We start from the raw sequence: 17,974 nt of genomic DNA, 5'->3' as shown, positions 1-17,974 counted from the left end.
AGCAGACACAATTTGCTGTTTCTTCTCCAAACATTCTAAAAATGTGTGTAACTTAGCCATATTGTTTTGAGAGTGAGCACTACTCAGGCCTTTTGTATTATAAACACTATCATTCTTTAATACATTTCTCTGTTTAACAGCTGTACAGCTAAAGTTTTTTGTTAGATGTCTTTTCTTTTTCACTTCAACAGATGTCTGCACTTTATCTTGCACACTAATATTAAGGAGAATCATCATCTGGACTCAAATGTGGATGAACTTTTAATTTACTTATCCATAACAATAAAAGTATTTTCGGCTTTTATACACAGGGCATCAGTGCAATTTTTCTTATATACCTTTCAACTGTTTGGCCTGGGAAGCTAGCAAAACTGGATGGTTTTCAACGATTTTAGCAGTGCTTTCAGTAACTACAGTAAATCAGTGACAAGAACCATTTATCAATCTTTTGACTTTTTAGAATCAAATTTGGATTTAGGTTACAAACAACTAATATCCTATGATAACATTGAGAATGACATCTGTGACATTCAGTTTACAGAACATCTGCTGGGATATCATGTCACTTTGTGCTTTTGAGTCAGACCCTGAGTAAACATATTTGTCATTTTTTTTCAGCTCGTCTTCTCTGTTCTCTCTGATGACATTTGTCACACTGAAAACATGCATGCTGTCTGCTAGCTATACCATCAACATGACCTAGAAATATTTGCCTATTTTTCATACATGGCTTTTATATTTATTTTTGATATTTAGATATGTAAATTCTATATATTTACTTATTATTTTGAAAAGTTTATGTGATGATTGTGATGAGTTAAACCAATATGATAAACTTTAATAGAGAATATTTCAGACGTGCACCCTAAACCCCCCTTGTTCTGAAATAAACCTAAATACTGAAAGCTGAACCACATTAATATTTGTCCATTCAAATTAAATAAACACTTGTCTTATAGCTGTAGCTGAGATAAGAAGAACTATTAAATTTTGTCACTGCTCATTTGTTACTTGACCAGTTTATATATAATATTATATTTAGCAGTGATGCCTAATCACACAAAATTAAAAAATAAATAAAAAAAATGACACGGTCAGAAATAAATAATCCTTTTTTTGACTCTTAATGACGCAATTAAAAAAATATGCATTTAAAAAAGTGACAAAACAAAAACCCTGCAGTTTGATACTCTTCTTCAATCCAGAGCAATTCTTACCCCTCAAAGAGCTATCCTCAGCGTTGATGCGTTGCAATTTTTAAGCGTAATCCAACTACTTCATTCTATGGAACTATTTCTGACACGTCATGTTGCCTCCATTGACTGAAATGTTATGAGCCCATCTATTGGGCCTGTCGCTATCACATATAATGTGTAAGTTGATAAAATGGTAAAACAATCAATCATAATGGTTGATTTACCATGTATTTACCGCCTTTGTACTGCATATAACATTACAAGGGGGAAAAAACATCCCACCACTGTCTGATATTATATGTAGGAGTGGTAAATGTTGTCAATCAAATAATATGATCGGTTGCATTACTACATGACCATCTTACATGTGGTATGCTACTGCCTGCAAGCATTTCTTTGCAATGCATTGGTAGCCTCAGGCATCATAAGAGTTTTCTCCCAAAGGTTACGTAATTATTTCTGTTACATTACCCTATGGCCCAAAATGATGCACATCATTTTTATGTACATTTTTGGCATTCATGGAGGAAACTGCGACGCAATGAGGATGTTATCATGCATTTATCAAATTGACAAAAATATTCTGCATTACTTTTTTTTATATATCCATAGAATAGAGGGCAAAAGCTTCCAATGGTGCAGTATAAAAGCATTTGTTTAAATAGAAGGAAAGTAAAATCTATGCACTCACAGATTTTATTTAGAAACAAAGCATCTCTTATCTCTGGTCTATTGTAACATATTCCCCTTCTCTTTCCTTGTTGAAAACTCTGCATACTGCACGTAGCGTTCTCCTCCTCTTGGTTTCCCGTGGGGAGCGATGACAGGTGCAGAGTTGAAAGCAGTTGATATCACACTAAAAGGGAGGTTTTGTGACAAGACAGCAGCACTATCCAACACCATTTTGTGAGTCTTCTGCTTGCTTCCTCAGTGATATGTCCGAAGTATTGGTGGATCTTATATACCTCCTCCTTCATTTATATTGATGAAAATTAAAATCATTACAATGTGTAACTAAGATGTATAGAAGGGAGAACTTTTTGCCGAGGGATTAACTATCTGGACTCTAGAATGTATACATTAAGGAATATATTGGTAACAGAATTATATGCTAAAATTACAAATACAAATGATATTTTACAGTTTGAAAGTTTCCATACTTCACATATGAAGGAGAATCTACCGTAAAGCCAATTTTTGCAATTGGATCGAATTGTCAGTGATAACGTGCAGAAAGAGACTGCATTGGGAGAAATGACTAAGTGATTTGAACAGACAGGTTATACATAAACTCTATTTAAAAAGCAAACATTGGTAGAGATGGGCGAAACTGTCAAAATCCGTTTAGCAGAATTTTCGGAGTTTTCCTTTCAAAATCTGTTCCCACTGTGTAAAAACCGTCAACGGATTGTTCCAGTTTCAATCTGTGCGGATTAATCCAAAACTGCCAATGGATACAATCCGCTGGTGAATTTAAACAATATAATCCATGGATTCCACAAAATCCGTTGGAAGATTTGACCAATTTAATCTACGAATTCCGCAATCCATTAGAGGATTTTACCAATCCAATCAGCGGATTTAGCAAGCAACTGGTGGATTTTATAATGATATAATCCAAAATGCAAGTGTAGAATTCTCTTCACACTATGATAGTCGGAGCAGAACAAACATGTAAAAGCACCAACCTTAGTGGTTCTAAGGAATCTCTGAACCAACCCCATCTATGTACCCAAATTAGCTTTAATTATAAACAAACTGTTCTTGTACAAAAACAATAATGATTGTCTGAAAATACCTGGATTGGTCTGATCATCCTCAAAGTTTCCAACGTTGTCTGAAAATATATTTTGAACCCTATCACTAAGAGTGTGTTGTCACGTTGGTGACGTCTGCAGCGTCATTTGATGCTGTGGTTCGGAAGGAGAAGGAGAGCGGCAGGTAAGGAGGGGGCCACAACAGTTACAGATGCGCCGACGAGTATTCTAAAACTTGCCTTAAACTTGCCTTGGAAAATCTGGGGCTATCACCAACAAGATCCAGGTACATGCTGGGTACATACTACAAACATTTCAGTGACATTTCTGCAGAGACTAAAGGCCCATCGGATTAACACAGCAGGGGTCCCTGGCAGTCCCATTCAGTTTGAATGGGACTGCCAGGGACCCCCGCTGTTAATCCGATGGGCCATTAGCCTGTCTGCAGAAATGTCAGGGAAATTGTAACGCCTGTATGCCTGCAGACCTGGCCAGTCCCCAGTACTGAGGTGGGTAAGGGTATAACACGCACCCACATCAGTGAGGGCGTGCCGGAGTGTGGTAAATTGCGTTGCCGGGCCTGATGAGAAAGGGTTAACGTATACTTGCTGAGTCCGGGGTGCCAGAGGTCGGAGGGTTAAAGTCCAAGAGACAGAGTTCAGGGGCAGGAGAGAGCAGCGTAGTGAGATCCAAAGCAGAGTCCAGGGGTAGCGAGGTACATGTAGTCAAACAGAGCCAAGATCAAACCAAAGGAATCCAAACAGGGGCAGGGACAGGAATCAGAGCTGAAACAGACAAGAGAGCTAGGCATAGAGACTGCACACACAGGAGCTACAGAGAAGCTATGCAGAGCAAGGACAGAGTGGGGTTATAAAGGAAGGAGGGCCAATAGGAGTGAGGGGTGGAGCAGAGGTTTGTCTGGGTATTTGCAGAGATAGGTCCGTGTGAGCAGGGAGGAGACAGGGATGTAATCCAGAGCAATCGCCTGCAGCCGACGGGGGGTGGAGCCAGTAGATGGAGATGGCCGATAACTTGATCGGGTGCGCGCGTCTTCTGTAAGGCTGTTATGTGCGTGCCCCGACCGTGTGCCTGGGCGTGCGGCCTGTGTCGCGGAGGAAGGACTCGGCATGGAAGAGGTGAGAGGCAGAGGGGAAGGAGGAGCGATGGAGCTGGGTGCAGTAGGGGCTGGGGTGACGGAGGCACGCCGAGGGGCGTGTGTCCATCGATCCGTCACAAGCGATCGGGAGCGTGGCCTTCTGTGAGGCTGCCGTGCGCGCGCCCCGATCGTGTGCCTGGGCGTGTGGCCCGTGCCGCGGAGGAATGGCTCGGTGTGGAGGAGGAGAGAGAGTGAGGAAGCGGAGAACCGGGGCAACTAGTCGCAGTGGGGCCTGAGGTGACGGGGACACGCTGAGAGGCGCGAGTCCCCCGATCCGTTACAGAAATGTTGCAGCATGTACCCAGCATGTACCCAGCATGTACCCAGGATGTACCTGGGTCTTGTTGGTGATTGCCCCAGATTTGTTTTAGAATACTCGTCAACACGATAGTAAGTTCTTCCCATCAGTCCCAATAGGCCTGAGTGCTCGGAAAAAGTATATGAGGGCGGACATTTTTGCTGCCCCAAAATGTTGCCACTCTAGGCCCGCGCCTAATAGAAAATCTGCCACTGGGGGTAGATTGATATGTCTGTATTATCTGCATAGATGTGTAACATTACCTAAAGCCAAAGGAGTTGATGAGGTCATGAATATTGATGTGTGAAATGTTTGCATAAGTTCGCAAAATTAAAAAGGCACAGTTCTTCCCCAACAATTGCAGGGGTCACATGACCCTGATATGCAAGATCACGATATATAAGTTTTTCTTACCAACGTTTTTTGCAGAAAATGGTGAATATTTTGTCATGAAGGATCAGCACAGCAGCAGGAGTAATATCTTTTTCTACATCTGTAATAGCCACTGCTAGTTAGTTTATCTTTGAGATGATGATAGAGAACATACTGTACCAGTATTTTCACAACTTATGAGTCATAGGTAAACCAAGGGCACATTCATATTAAATATATCTTTCAGAACACTGAAAATAATTTGTACATGTATTTAATTAAAACTGTTATGATTAAAAGACAAAAATTGATTGCTTTCATGTAACCTAACTATTGAAAATGTGCCAGTCGAGTGAAATAAATGTTAGCTTTATCGACAGAGCTAATCCCTTCACTTATGCAAAATTCTTTTTACAATTATTTGACACTTCAGACATTTATTAATTGAAATCTTTAAAGTACAGAGGATTTAAGTAACATGAGAACTGTGTGTTGTCTATCCTTTCTAATAATGTATATTCTTTGGTAATCCTGCTGTGCAGCATCAATGGCTTCTCAATTTCTGAGATCAAAAGTAAGATGTCAGAATGGCAGAGCACTGTAATGTGAGGCTTATGAAGGGGTTTAATTAATATGATCTTTACTACAATTGTATACAGTATGCTGTATAATTACAACCATTGATGAAAACGTTTCAGTGTGATTTTAGTATAAAGAGGCTGAGTCATCCCATACAAACAAAGGTTTTAGATTTTAGGTAGTCTAACGTTTCAGACATGGGAAAATATTTAAGATATTTTTTAAAGCATGGGTGTTTTTGAGTGGAGAGCAAGAGCAGTGGGACAAACTCAACAGGCTTATTACATGTGCAAGTGTGAGTCTGGTGCTCAGACAGCCACTGTGTCCATATAAGCCATAAGGCAATTAATTTAAGGTTGAGGACCTGCTTCCCAAAATCACCAAGGAACAGATGATGATTTATATAAGTAAGGGAGAAGAGTGCCTAGTGTTGCCAATGGCAGTAAACACAGATAGCCTTGATGGCACAATAAACATCTCCCCATGTGAAACTTCAATGTCCAGTATATGACATAATCCAAAGCATAGACAGGTTGAAAGAGCTCCCTTGGTGAATCTTGAATCAGTCCTGTCAGTCCTTGGAATCTGCTGGAAAGGTCCTGTGGTGTGCTGAAGTCTGCTGGATAGGAGAGTAGCAAAGCAGCAAGTGGAGGCAAGCAGAACAGTACCATATGGGAAACATAAGGATCCAGAGGGGGCTCACAAATAAAGTGCACACTTAACCTCTTCGTGGGGTTGTGTATGTAACAAAATTGTGGGTAATCAGCGCATTAATAAAGGCAGTATGCTTGGCTGGTTACCCCTATTTCGTATTGGGGATGAAGGGGTTAATTATATATGCACCGTACATGTATTATTTTTACCTCTGTCCCTTATTGTCCCCATTTTGCAGGATTGTATATGCCTGTCATAGTGTATAACATAGTACACTGACATTACTGGCTTTGGACACAAGATGCCGCTGCGAGCGCTAAGCTACAAGTTAAGTGGATAAGTGTGGCGCGGTCTCTTTTTTCCATTGCAAGGTATAGGTATCAATTACTGAGACTGGAAGCCGTAACCGCAGAGTCAATTGAATCAAAGGGCTGCGGTTTCCCAGCTCAAGTGTTTCTCGGATACAATGTATCTCCGTCCCAGTTAATGGCGTAACTTGAAAGGCAACTAGCAATTGGTGTGGGGACTCGGTCAATTGATGTGGGAACTCCGTAACTGCAAGTCAATTGACGTGAGAAGCCCATAGCCCAGCTTTGCCAGTTCAAGAAGAAGCCATACCTCGGGAAGGAAAAGGGCCAGAAATTTGACATTTGGTGTGCAGTCCCAGTGTAACACCCCAAGCACACACATATTAAAAATATAATTGTAGGACAAGGGAAACATGTATTTTTAATAAAGTGTATTTTTGCTGCAGTTTTAAATATACAGGCACGATGAAGTTTTTTCTACTGTCATTGAAATGCACCCAGGGAACAAATGTTTTAACACCTATAAGCTGGGTCACTTTCCTATGCAGGCTTCATAGACCCCCACGCTGAGGCAGTGCCTGTGAGTCTAGGGAAGTGTTGCATATGAAAGCCCCAGAGTCAGGATGTGTGAATTAGCCAGGATGCCTTCTGAATAGGAGATCCTGTTAGCCATCTGGGCTAGCTCACACCCTGAGTCCCCCTCCCAGCCTGGGAGACGCCAGGTAGAAAGGGGAGTACACATATGCTAAGCAGTCAAGGTAGCAATGTCGCACAGGCGCTGTATTAGCCGGAAATCCCTATAGTGCCCACTCTGCCAACTGTGGGTAAATTGGGGATTGGTGAATGGGAAAATTCCCACGAGAGGGATTGGGTGGGTATGTTGGAGATAGGTTCTAAAACCCTATATACGTGCTCCCAGAGCTATCCCCGTTGTCTTTCGTTTATCATTCAACAATGTGAGCGGACTTCCATCACGCTTCTAACAGCGAATAAGAGCAGCAACAACGACCCTGGAACACAAAGAGTATTATCACATCGGAACCAAGGACATAACTCTGCGTCATGACTCCGTTAGTGCTGGGGGTTATCTATCAGATCCCAACGGACCGGAAATAACTTTGCATTATCCACAGAAGTATTGGCAATTGGCACCCTTGCAAAAGGATTGCACTTTAAAGGCCAATATTCTGGTGCCTTGCACCTTTCTGGACATTCTATCCCATTTCTCTCTTCAATAAGTGTTTTTATTAAGTGTATTCTGAGATTGTCGTGTGTCTGTCTAGTAAGGAAATAAATGACAATTTATTTTGCTCGACATGTGTGCTCAATCTCGTACCCCAAAATATAAAATTGTTCTACTGGTCAGTCCCCCATGACAGTGTATGATCCAATAAATATTTTTCTATTTTTATTTATTTGAGCCCCCTCTGGATCCTTATTTTTTCCATATGGTAGTGCTCTGCTTGCCTCCACTTGCTGCTTTTTACATGTGTGAGGCAGGTTACTAAAAGCACAAGTAAAAAAGTCAAAATGGGTTTCAAAGGATGTGGCAAGTGCTGCAAAGGTTAAAAAACCACAGCATTTACAAAATAAACATCAAATGTGTAAGAAGCAAAATAGGGAACTATATCAGGTGTGGCAGAAGATGGCTAGGCAAGTAGTCAGTGCAAATATCCATTAGAAGAGAAAATAGACCAGTCAATAAAGAAGTGGAAAAAACCTTGTTTAGTTATAAAAGTGAAGAGGAAAAACAAAACAAATAGTAAGATTAAAGAAAACATCTTGAGGGAGACAAAGGTGCAGTATAACGGGCAACCTTAATGCTTAGTTTTGTTCAGTCTTCAGAGTAAAAGTGGAAGACCAAAATTACCGTAGGGGACAAGAATACACAGTAGGAAGAAATGAGGAAGATACAAGTCTATTTACAAAGGATTGTGTTTTTAATGTATCTTTCAAAACGGAAAGTTGACAAGTCAATGGGGACGACTCATACCCCGGACATTATCATAGCCCAGGACATAACTCATTAATAGAGATAGACTAATGTGTCAATGTTCAGTGCACAAATTTCCCACACACTTTCTCCACAAACTTCAAAATTCTGATTGAAGATTTAAAAAACAAAAAACAAAAAAAACACACAAAAGTATGTAATTCCATCCAATATCCATATACTGTGGTTCACTTCGATTCATCTTTGCTATAATCCCAACTTGCTCATATACCACCTCAAACATACCTTTATACACCATGTGGAGAGAAACCTGTGTTCAAAAAGGAACACACCTGAGATACCTAGTATATTTGCTAATTTGGATATGCCAAATATATTTAAATTGCTAAAATTAGCATAGCAGGGCTATTTAAAAATACCTCAATACCAATCAATAGGCAAAATTGCATGCTTTCATGTGGTTGTATGTATTGTATTGTATGTCTTTATTTATATAGCGCCATAAATGTACTGTACATAGCGCTTCACAGTAGTAATACATGTTGTAATCATATAAATAACAAACATTCTAAATAACAGGTCATGGGAATAAGGGCTTCAGACATAAAAGTAACATTAAGGAAGAGGAGTCCTTGCTCCAAGGAGCTTACAATCTAATTGGTAGATAGGGGAACATATAGAGACAGTAGGAGGGAATTCTAGTAAGTGCGTATGCAGGGGGCCAAGCTTTATGTATCATGTGTCCAGGATTATCCAGTGCTATTCATATGCTTCTTTAAGCAAATGTGTCTTAAGATGGGTCTTAAAGGTGGATAGAGAGGGTGCTTGTCGAGTATTGAGGGGAAGGGCATTCCAGAGGTGCGGGGCAGAAATTGAGAAAGTTTTAAGGCAGGAGAGAGCTTTAGATACAAAGGGGGTAGAAAGAAGACATCCTTGAGATGAACGCAAGAGTCGGGATGGTGCATAGCGAGAAATTAGGGCTGAGATGTAGGGAGGGGCAGAAGAGTGGTTCAAAAGTTTGTCTGAAAGTTCACAGTCTATACTTTGCACTTTGATAATCAAAATTATTAAAGGTTTAGATAGATTAGAAGAACGGTTAAGTGTTTTTAAATGCCGACAAGTGCAAAATCATGCACTTGGGTCACAAGAATCTAAGGACAGAAATAGAATTTTAGACACAACACTAGCTCTGGGGATAACATTTTGAAGGTCGTTGATTATTTTGATGAGAGTGGGACATATTAATGGTTATAAATGCTAAATTGCCAAAATATACAATTGTTGGTACACTTACTAAAAGTGTGCATGTTTCTTTTGTAGTTTAAAATTCTAGTAGTCATAATTGTTATGTGGTAATGCAGCATCACTGTACCTTGTGTTACCTTTCAGTGGATCAATATTATAATTCTTGATTGATTAAATTATAGTGTACAGAGCTTTTGTAATCTCATATGTTTCTCATACCATTTAAATTGAAGAAGAAATATACAAGTTTTCAAAAGCTCTGTACATTATAACGTCATCTAATTTTGGTCAACTAAAAGGAATCACGAGCCTCATGTAGCATCATGTTTGTCTTAAAAACTTTCTTTTTTGCAGAACGTATTTAATAAATGGTAGCAGAAAAATATGTTTCATTTATTCTTTGATATTTAAAGCTTGTGTAGTTATTGTAGTCTCAAAAATCCAACATCACAACCCATAATTAAATCCTAATATGGACTTTGTGGACAAATTTAGTCAAGAGAACAGCATTTGGAGTATTGCAGAACTGAATATAAGATATAATTAAAATCAAAATGTACACAATATCCTACAGCTTCAGAGAATGGGGTTGAATACTCTCATATTTGTAAATACTCTAGCATCTGTAAATATTGAATGGTTTTGTAACAATAAGTTTAAATTACATAACAACACAGATAAAACATATTTAAATAAATTAATGTTTTATGTATGTCAACTGATATTAACAAAAGTATATATTTATATCTCTTTCTGATGTACTACATTAGCTACAACACAAATAAATGATTGGTTAATGTTTTCATTTAAAGTATTGCTTTATAAAAATATCAAATATGTCTTCTTAATATATATATATATATATATATATATATATATATATATATATATATATATATATATATTTATATGTATATAAAATAACTACATTTGCTTATGGGGCCTGCTCTGGTACTACTTTAGATATTTTGCATATACTTTAATCATTGTTGTTGTGTCTAGTATTGTATTTACATATGAATGATATAACTTGAGCCCATGATGAAACAAAATAATGTATGACAATATTTTTAATAGCCATGAACTTGCCTGTGGCCATATCATACTACCAAAAATGCCTAGAGAACAAATACAAATATATCTTATAGTGATGGCCTCCTGGATGTACTTCTCTGGTTCATGATATTAAGTATTATTTACAGTATATTTATTTTTTCCAGTAATACTGGGGTTGCTGTTAGGTTTATGGATAGATTTGAGCTATGGTTCATAATATGGCTGAGAATTTGTGTTTTAATTAGTAATGGGTAACATTTTTGCTGAATTTCAAATATGCCCTGGATTGGCCAGTTCCTTTAATCCACGGGATATAATGGCAGTTTTGATTTTTTTTTTCTAACAGCGCAAATATATTCCGCAGTTTATAAATCTGCAGAATTGATTCATAATTGGAGAAAGATGAGGACAAATTCCATGTAATATTGTCTTCAGTTTTATGTACTGTTTATCCCCTCAAACCTCCCTTCAAATAACTTACAGTAGGTAGAGACAATTTGTGCTCATAAAGGAGCACCCTTGAGTTACACAAGGAGATACATGTATGATAATGCTATGCAAAGTATATTTAAATGATTCTAACCTCACATGTCCTAAAAGGACTTCCATGAGAACTATACTGAGTTGACCTAGAAAGGAACCTAATGATTGGAATGGGGTACTGGTTTAAAGCCCAAAAGAATTAGAACCCCCAACCTCTACTAGACCTGGGCATGAGCTTTAGAAGTGTGAGCTGAACCAGCTATTAGGTAGCATCTCTGTCACATCATACATTTGAGCTGTTCACTGCTCACATGTGTAGCTAACCAGCTAATCTCATAGGTATTGTATCTCAGGCGTGATCCACAAGGATCTGACAGACATATACAGAATCTAAATTTAAGTTACAGTAAAATAAAATTCTTCCCGCAGCCAGACAACAACACATAAAGGGGCCTATTCTATAAGCCTTCATAAAAAAAATCGCCGGGCCATTTAAATTATCATTTTTTTTTAGTGTTGCTATCACGGTATTCAGAAAGCCTCGATTACCTGTGATAGCAAAATTCCCAAAACGGGTGAGTAGCCTGCAACGTGAAGATCGTCTCTCTAAAAAGAGCTTACCTGGCGATTTCTTTCTGCTGTAGAGAGAGCTGCTCAGAGATAGCTGCCTCTCTCAGCAAAATTGTTGCACGAAATTAATGTTTAATATAAATTGTGTTACTTGTGTAGATGAGCGGGGGGTCTCCGGAGCAGAACCGCATTGATTTCAGGTCCGGGGACACCCTGCTTCCTGAGATACAGGCCCTGTAATGGGGTTCTGTTATTTCCTATGCATTTTATTCCCACGGTCACGTGACGCGAGACATTTAAATGCATAAGAGATACCGGCACCCCATAATGGGGTCTGTATCTCAGGATGCAGGGTGTCCCCGGACCTCAAATCAATGCGGTTCTGCTACGGAGACACCCTGCTCATACAGTAGCATTAAACTTTATATTAAAACAGCTGCAAACCACAATAAACATTAAAATCACAACAACACTAATACCCAACTCCTCTACCCCCAAATGATTGATACCAGAGGCCACAGGTGTCTGGGGCCCCTCAGGTGGTCTCTGCAGGTGTCTGTGGGCCACTGGGTTGTTCATGCAGGGGGGGTCCTCAGGTTGTCCCCATATGTGTCTGGGAGCCCTCGGGTGTTCTCCGCGGGTCCCTGCTAGCTATCTGTACCAATCCTGTGGCCACATTTTTATTTGCAATACATTGAAATAAATACACCCTCCTCCACCCCCCCCCCAGACACATACAGTACTGTAATGGGCAAAATAACTATTATCCAGATATGGATAAAAGCTCATTTGCCCATTATAAAATTAAATATTAGCCAGCCAGCATAAATAAAGTAAATACAACTTTCTACTTACCACTGCCATCATGAAGGGCATCCTCATCAGCATACTCCAGGTCCATGTCCTCTGTTGTCAGAAAAAATACAAGAAAAAATACAATCTAATGGTCCCTAAGCTCTTAATCACTTTAGCAGTTAATAACAGCTATAGTAATTAAAGAGTTAACCCACCCTCCCCCGCTACCCACCCAGGAGGCCTAACCACCCACCGGGCCCACTATAACAACCCTCTACTCATTGATTGGCATAGTGGTACATCATACCCATATAAAGTCCCCTCATAGAGTATTCTTTAATTTGTTCTTTGTTTTTTTTTTTTTACTATTTATTATTACATTAATCACGTTCCTTTTCAGATGTATGTTTATGGCCCTTGGTTATTTTTTACTTGAAGTAGATGTTTATGTTCTTTATATTCTGCCTTATTTTTAATGTGTTTACTTTACAGTAGTTGTCAAGTTGATATTTAACACAAATGTTTGTGTAGTTTAGATTTATTTCGATTTTTTTTCAAATAAAACCTATTGAAATGTATTTGCATTATTTATTCAATATTAGAAATGTATTTGTGAAGTAAACAATCTGTTTTCTTTATAAAACAGCTTTGACATAGACATTGACATTGACATAGACAGTAAGTCCTAGAGATATGACATTTTAACACCTTAGTGAAAATATCTATTTTTTATTTTATTTGTCCAAGCAATGGCCACTCATTGTGCATTACAAAAATCACAAAAAGTACACCATAAATTGCAAAAAATATTGTACAGTATAATGGAAAACTAGAGCAAAGTAATCTTTTGCAAAACTTGTGTTATACTTGAAAACAAAATTGAAAAGATTTTTGCAAACTGAACTACAGGTCCAATGGCATAAAACCATTTAGTAAATATGACTCATTCAAGTAAAAAATCTAATTGATTATTACTTTTTTGCCAAACACACCCATTACTGTTTAGGTAATTATGATATAGAATTATACTTTATATCTAGATATTGATATTATTTTCTAATAACTCTCTCACACATACAATTATGTCATTGTAACTGATTATTTTTACATTTATTTTTGTTTTTAAAGACAAATATTCCTAGCCGTGCCACAGCACATGGATTTCCAGACTACATGTGATGAGGTGAGTAGAAAAATATATAATGCAGTTTATTATGCATAGTTTAATACATTTGGGAGGATTTTTTATTCTTAATGTGTTCTGAGATGAAATTAATGGAAGAGACCCTTTAATGTAGGAAAGCAAATGTATTTACCACTACAGAAAAAATAATAATAAATTCAGTTGAAGGAGGATTTTAGATCTATGAAGATCAAGGTTTGGGCTCCTACACTATCCTGTTACATTAATTCAGAGTGAAGCAAACACTCCAGTATAATGTACTGTACCTGCACCAGAAATAATAAAGAACATAATCTACTTACATACTGTAGTTAAAACAGATGTAGCATTATTGTGGGATCTTCTGTAATTGTGTTATATGTTATCACTGCCATTAAAGCCTAGGGATATTAGGTGATATTATGCATAGGTAAAATAAAGATTGCTACGGTACATTTGTACTTGACAAATATATGAATGTTTGATGACCATAAATACAGTAATTGTGTTTACAGCAGAACAGTATATATATATATGGGGGGGGGGCGGGGGGAGAAGAGAGACCGCACGCCCCATAGCGTAAAAAAGTACATTTAATGATGTGTAAGGAGGGAGGGGGAAGAAAATCACTCGCAAGGGTAGATATAAAATGTCCGATTGTTAATATTAATCACCGCCAGACAGGTAACTCTGGATCCGAAATCCACAGTCCAGATCCCACTCTGTGGTGTAAACGAACAGCGGACCGCTGAGGAACCTTAAGGCACCTGGTATCTTCACAAAAGTCCAATAAAAAACAACTCTCCAGTTGTATATAAATAAATATACATATATAATATCGTCTAAAATTCCCCCTTTGAGAAAGTCGCCCGAGTGCGATGAATCGCGCCTGGGAGCGTCATCACGCAATACGCATTGACATTACGTCATCACATCATTACGCATGTGCACAATCAGGCCGATCAAGTGAGGGACATTTTGCAGCTGATTACAACTGGGAGCGTCATCACGCAATACGCATTGACATATTGATATATATATATATATATATATATATATATATATAGGGAATTTACTCTCTTTTAATTTTTAATTTGCTGCCTACAGTACTTTACTTTGGGATCGAGGTGCCAGGGGTCTGTATTGCCTCACATGTACTTTCATCTTGGACTTCCCCTCTCCCTTACATGCTACGTGCAGTTACACAGCACGTATCAGGACACTATTATGCCTCACGGAACTTCATGACTACTACATTATATGTTTGCCTTTGCTTATATCTGTTACAACTAGCTCTGGGAGTAACTTTTCCATATTTTCTCCCCTGCATTTTCCGCTGATTTTTTGTTACATTTTTTTTTACAATTGGTTAAGTTTGTTAATTCATTTCCTGGACTTCATATGATTTTTCCTGGCTTATTCTGTTTGCTAGGTAGCAGCTGTCTCCATCTGGATGTATAGCATTTAGGTAGTTGGTTCACAGTATTATTTCATTCTGTTTTGTCTTCTGCTTATATCTGGGTTATGTGTTGATTTTGGTAATAATTTGTTTGTTTGAGTTATATTCTTTTGATGATCGGCCGATCTTCATTGCACTTCTAGGGGTAATTTCTTTCCCCTGGATTTGTATTCTTATACTCTCAGACTTTATATGTAATATACTTTGGGTTTACTTATGTGTATATTTCAAAAAAATTTGATCAGCAGTTCTTTTTTTGGTATGTGGTTAAGTATGATTTAATCTTTTATTACTGCGTGTTGCTAATAAAATCCATTTTCTTATTTTAACATTATTTTTGAGTGCTTTCATTAGACCCCTTTTTTCTTTATTGTGTCATTTTATATACTGTATAGGGAATTTACTCTCTTTTAATTTTCAGTTATCAGTTTGGGTTTCATGTAGTGATTGCATGGATTGCAATGTCAACTCAATAGAACTGTATATATTTGCTACCAAGGCTAATGAGCTTCTCTATTTAATATCATGAGCATTTTAAAGAAATGTAATTTTGTTACATTTTTCAACAAAGTTAATAAAACTTAAACTCAGAATAAATATTTATTTATGCTAATATTATTAATATATTTTTAGTAAACATAATTCTTCAAAACCTGCTGTAAATGTTAATAAATCAAGGTGTGTTCAAACTCTTTATGGAACTCCTTAATGTATCCTACTTCATGTCTTATCACTCATCATCCTACTTAAAACAGTGCTCCCTGTTATATTATGATTGCATCTTATTTTACTTAAGTATACGTATGATTACTAAATATTAGAATCTTTTGGCAATAAATAAATAAACAAACCTACAGCTGCTGCTGCCTTTACCCTAGTGCGGCCGCAGCGGCGCAACTCTGATAACCACGGACAGATGCAGTATGTTTTTTTTTTTCGTAGTATATTGCGGTATTGTAGCGCTCGTAATATTAGCATTTTATAGCACTGTCTGCAATACTTCAATACCGTCTAAAATCTCAGGGGGGCGTTCGCGAGCTGTTTTCTTCAAAGACTAATACTTTAGCAGTTCAACCTACGTCAGTACACAGTCTGCGTGTGCGCGCGCAGTAATTGTAAATTTGCATATTTATACATGCATATGCAGTGCTGTATGTCTCATTTGAAAATTGTTGAAACGCATAGGCGTGTACTGTAACAGTATCACATTTCGGCATATACAGCACTCTCCCCTCGCTCGCCCCCGCACACACACAGGATAATTTACTGCACTGCAGTATTTCAACTTCTTATCTTATCTACAGAACAGTACACCTCTCCCACACCATTCCTTTGTGTGTCTTTCTGGTTTCAATCACATTCCTGCTTGATAGCTGATGATTACTGCGCATGCGTCTGTAACTTCACCACTGCTTGCATGCGAAATTCAAGAGTGAGTGACCAAAAAAAATATATATTTTTTTTTCTCCTCATTTTTCATTTTTATTTTCTCCACAAGCCTGCCTAAACCATCTTGATATTGCGATATTCAATCTGTGCTGTAGCTTTTGACTGCGACACTGTGTGTTTGACTGCACATGGTTGATTTGTCTGCTTTTTATGTATTTGGGGGTGAAGGGATCAAATTATTATGATGACCTGCCTTTTAAAAATATGTAATTTCTTTGAACTGTAGTACAGCTAATCGTTCATGCAGCTGTACCCTGTACCCCCCTCCCCCACGCACACACACAAGGCTCTCTCAAGGATTTGCACCTCTTATCAACAGACACCTCTCCAGAACCATTCAGTTTCTAAAGCTTGTCATTGTGTTTTTAATCATCCATCCCTAGCCGAGCATCACCTCTCTGCGCCTGCGTGCCTAATTTTCCTATTGTTGGCTTTGAGTCACCTCTCTGTAATCCTCTTTGGGAAGGGAGCTAGCTGATGATTACTGCGCATGACTCACCCATCTACCCCCCCAACCCTTTGAGGCTTTGTTTACGGTAACACTTTTGATAATCTCGAATTCTCGAATCTCGAATTCTCGAATTTGATATGTAAATCTGATTTGCACAGCACTGTGAAATTGAGAGTTAAAAAAACCATAATCTGATTCATGTTTTTGATGCTGTAAATTACCACTTTTTGTCATTCTTTCTTTTTCTTTGGTGTAGGTGGGAGGGGGGGGTCAATGATTATGATTAGCATGAATGTAAAGAAATATTTATTTTATTTTATCAGGAACAAAAAATACAAATATACAAATAATCATGAATAATACAAAATGCAGTTTTTATTCAGTTCTTCTGTCAGATGAAAAATGAGGGCCGGTGAATAATCATGAATAATGCACATTGATAATAATATTAATTAATAATATATAATATATAGTAATATATATATATATATAAAAATATAATTTTTTTCGTCTTTATCTTCTTCCTCATTCTGTGTACAGTACAGTAGTTCATTGGGAGAGGGGAGGTTTTGTGTACACATCATGACTCCAGTTTAGATACACATATCTGTACAAACAGTTCACAAACTTTACACAATACCCCCCCGCCCCTCTCCCCCAGTCCATCCTTTTTTTCTGAAAAGACAAGAAAACAAAAAATTAGTGCAGTTATGTGCATACTGTATTATGGCCTTGTGTGCTGTATAGTACTGTCAAACTAGTCTATACTGGAACTACTGTATACTGTAACTTCTGTTAAATACTTTGCAACCAGGTGGCTGTTGCTGCTCTCTCAGGAAAGAAAAAAATTGAGCAGTGCAGTAGGTGCATATTATGGCATTGTGTACTGTATAACTACTCCATATTGGATTACAGTATGCAGTTAGTACTGTCAAACTAGTCTATACTGGAACTACTGTATACATATCACATTTACCCCTGAGGAAGAAAGTCTTACTTTCGAAACGCGTAGGGTGTTACTGAGAGGTCT

General features: G+C 37.9%; 1 protein-coding gene across 2 annotated transcripts in view; it reads left to right on the top strand.

Annotated features, from left to right (window-relative positions):
• Positions 1-17,974, top strand: part of SNTG1 (syntrophin gamma 1) — a 918,236-nt gene that overhangs the window by 458,444 nt on the left and 441,818 nt on the right. For both annotated transcript variants that reach the window (XM_075584465.1, XM_075584466.1), the window contains one exon: positions 13,552-13,606. In XM_075584465.1, coding sequence (XP_075440580.1) covers positions 13,580-13,606 — 27 coding nt within the window. In that variant the 5' untranslated portion in view covers positions 13,552-13,579. The remainder of the gene's footprint in view (positions 1-13,551; positions 13,607-17,974) is intronic.

This window comes from Ascaphus truei, chromosome 2, assembly GCF_040206685.1.
Source record: "Ascaphus truei isolate aAscTru1 chromosome 2, aAscTru1.hap1, whole genome shotgun sequence".
In the NCBI taxonomy this organism is placed as follows: Eukaryota; Metazoa; Chordata; class Amphibia; order Anura; family Ascaphidae; genus Ascaphus; species Ascaphus truei.
The sequence above is the reverse complement of the archived record's forward strand: the minus strand, read 5'-3'. Positions and strand labels throughout refer to the sequence as shown.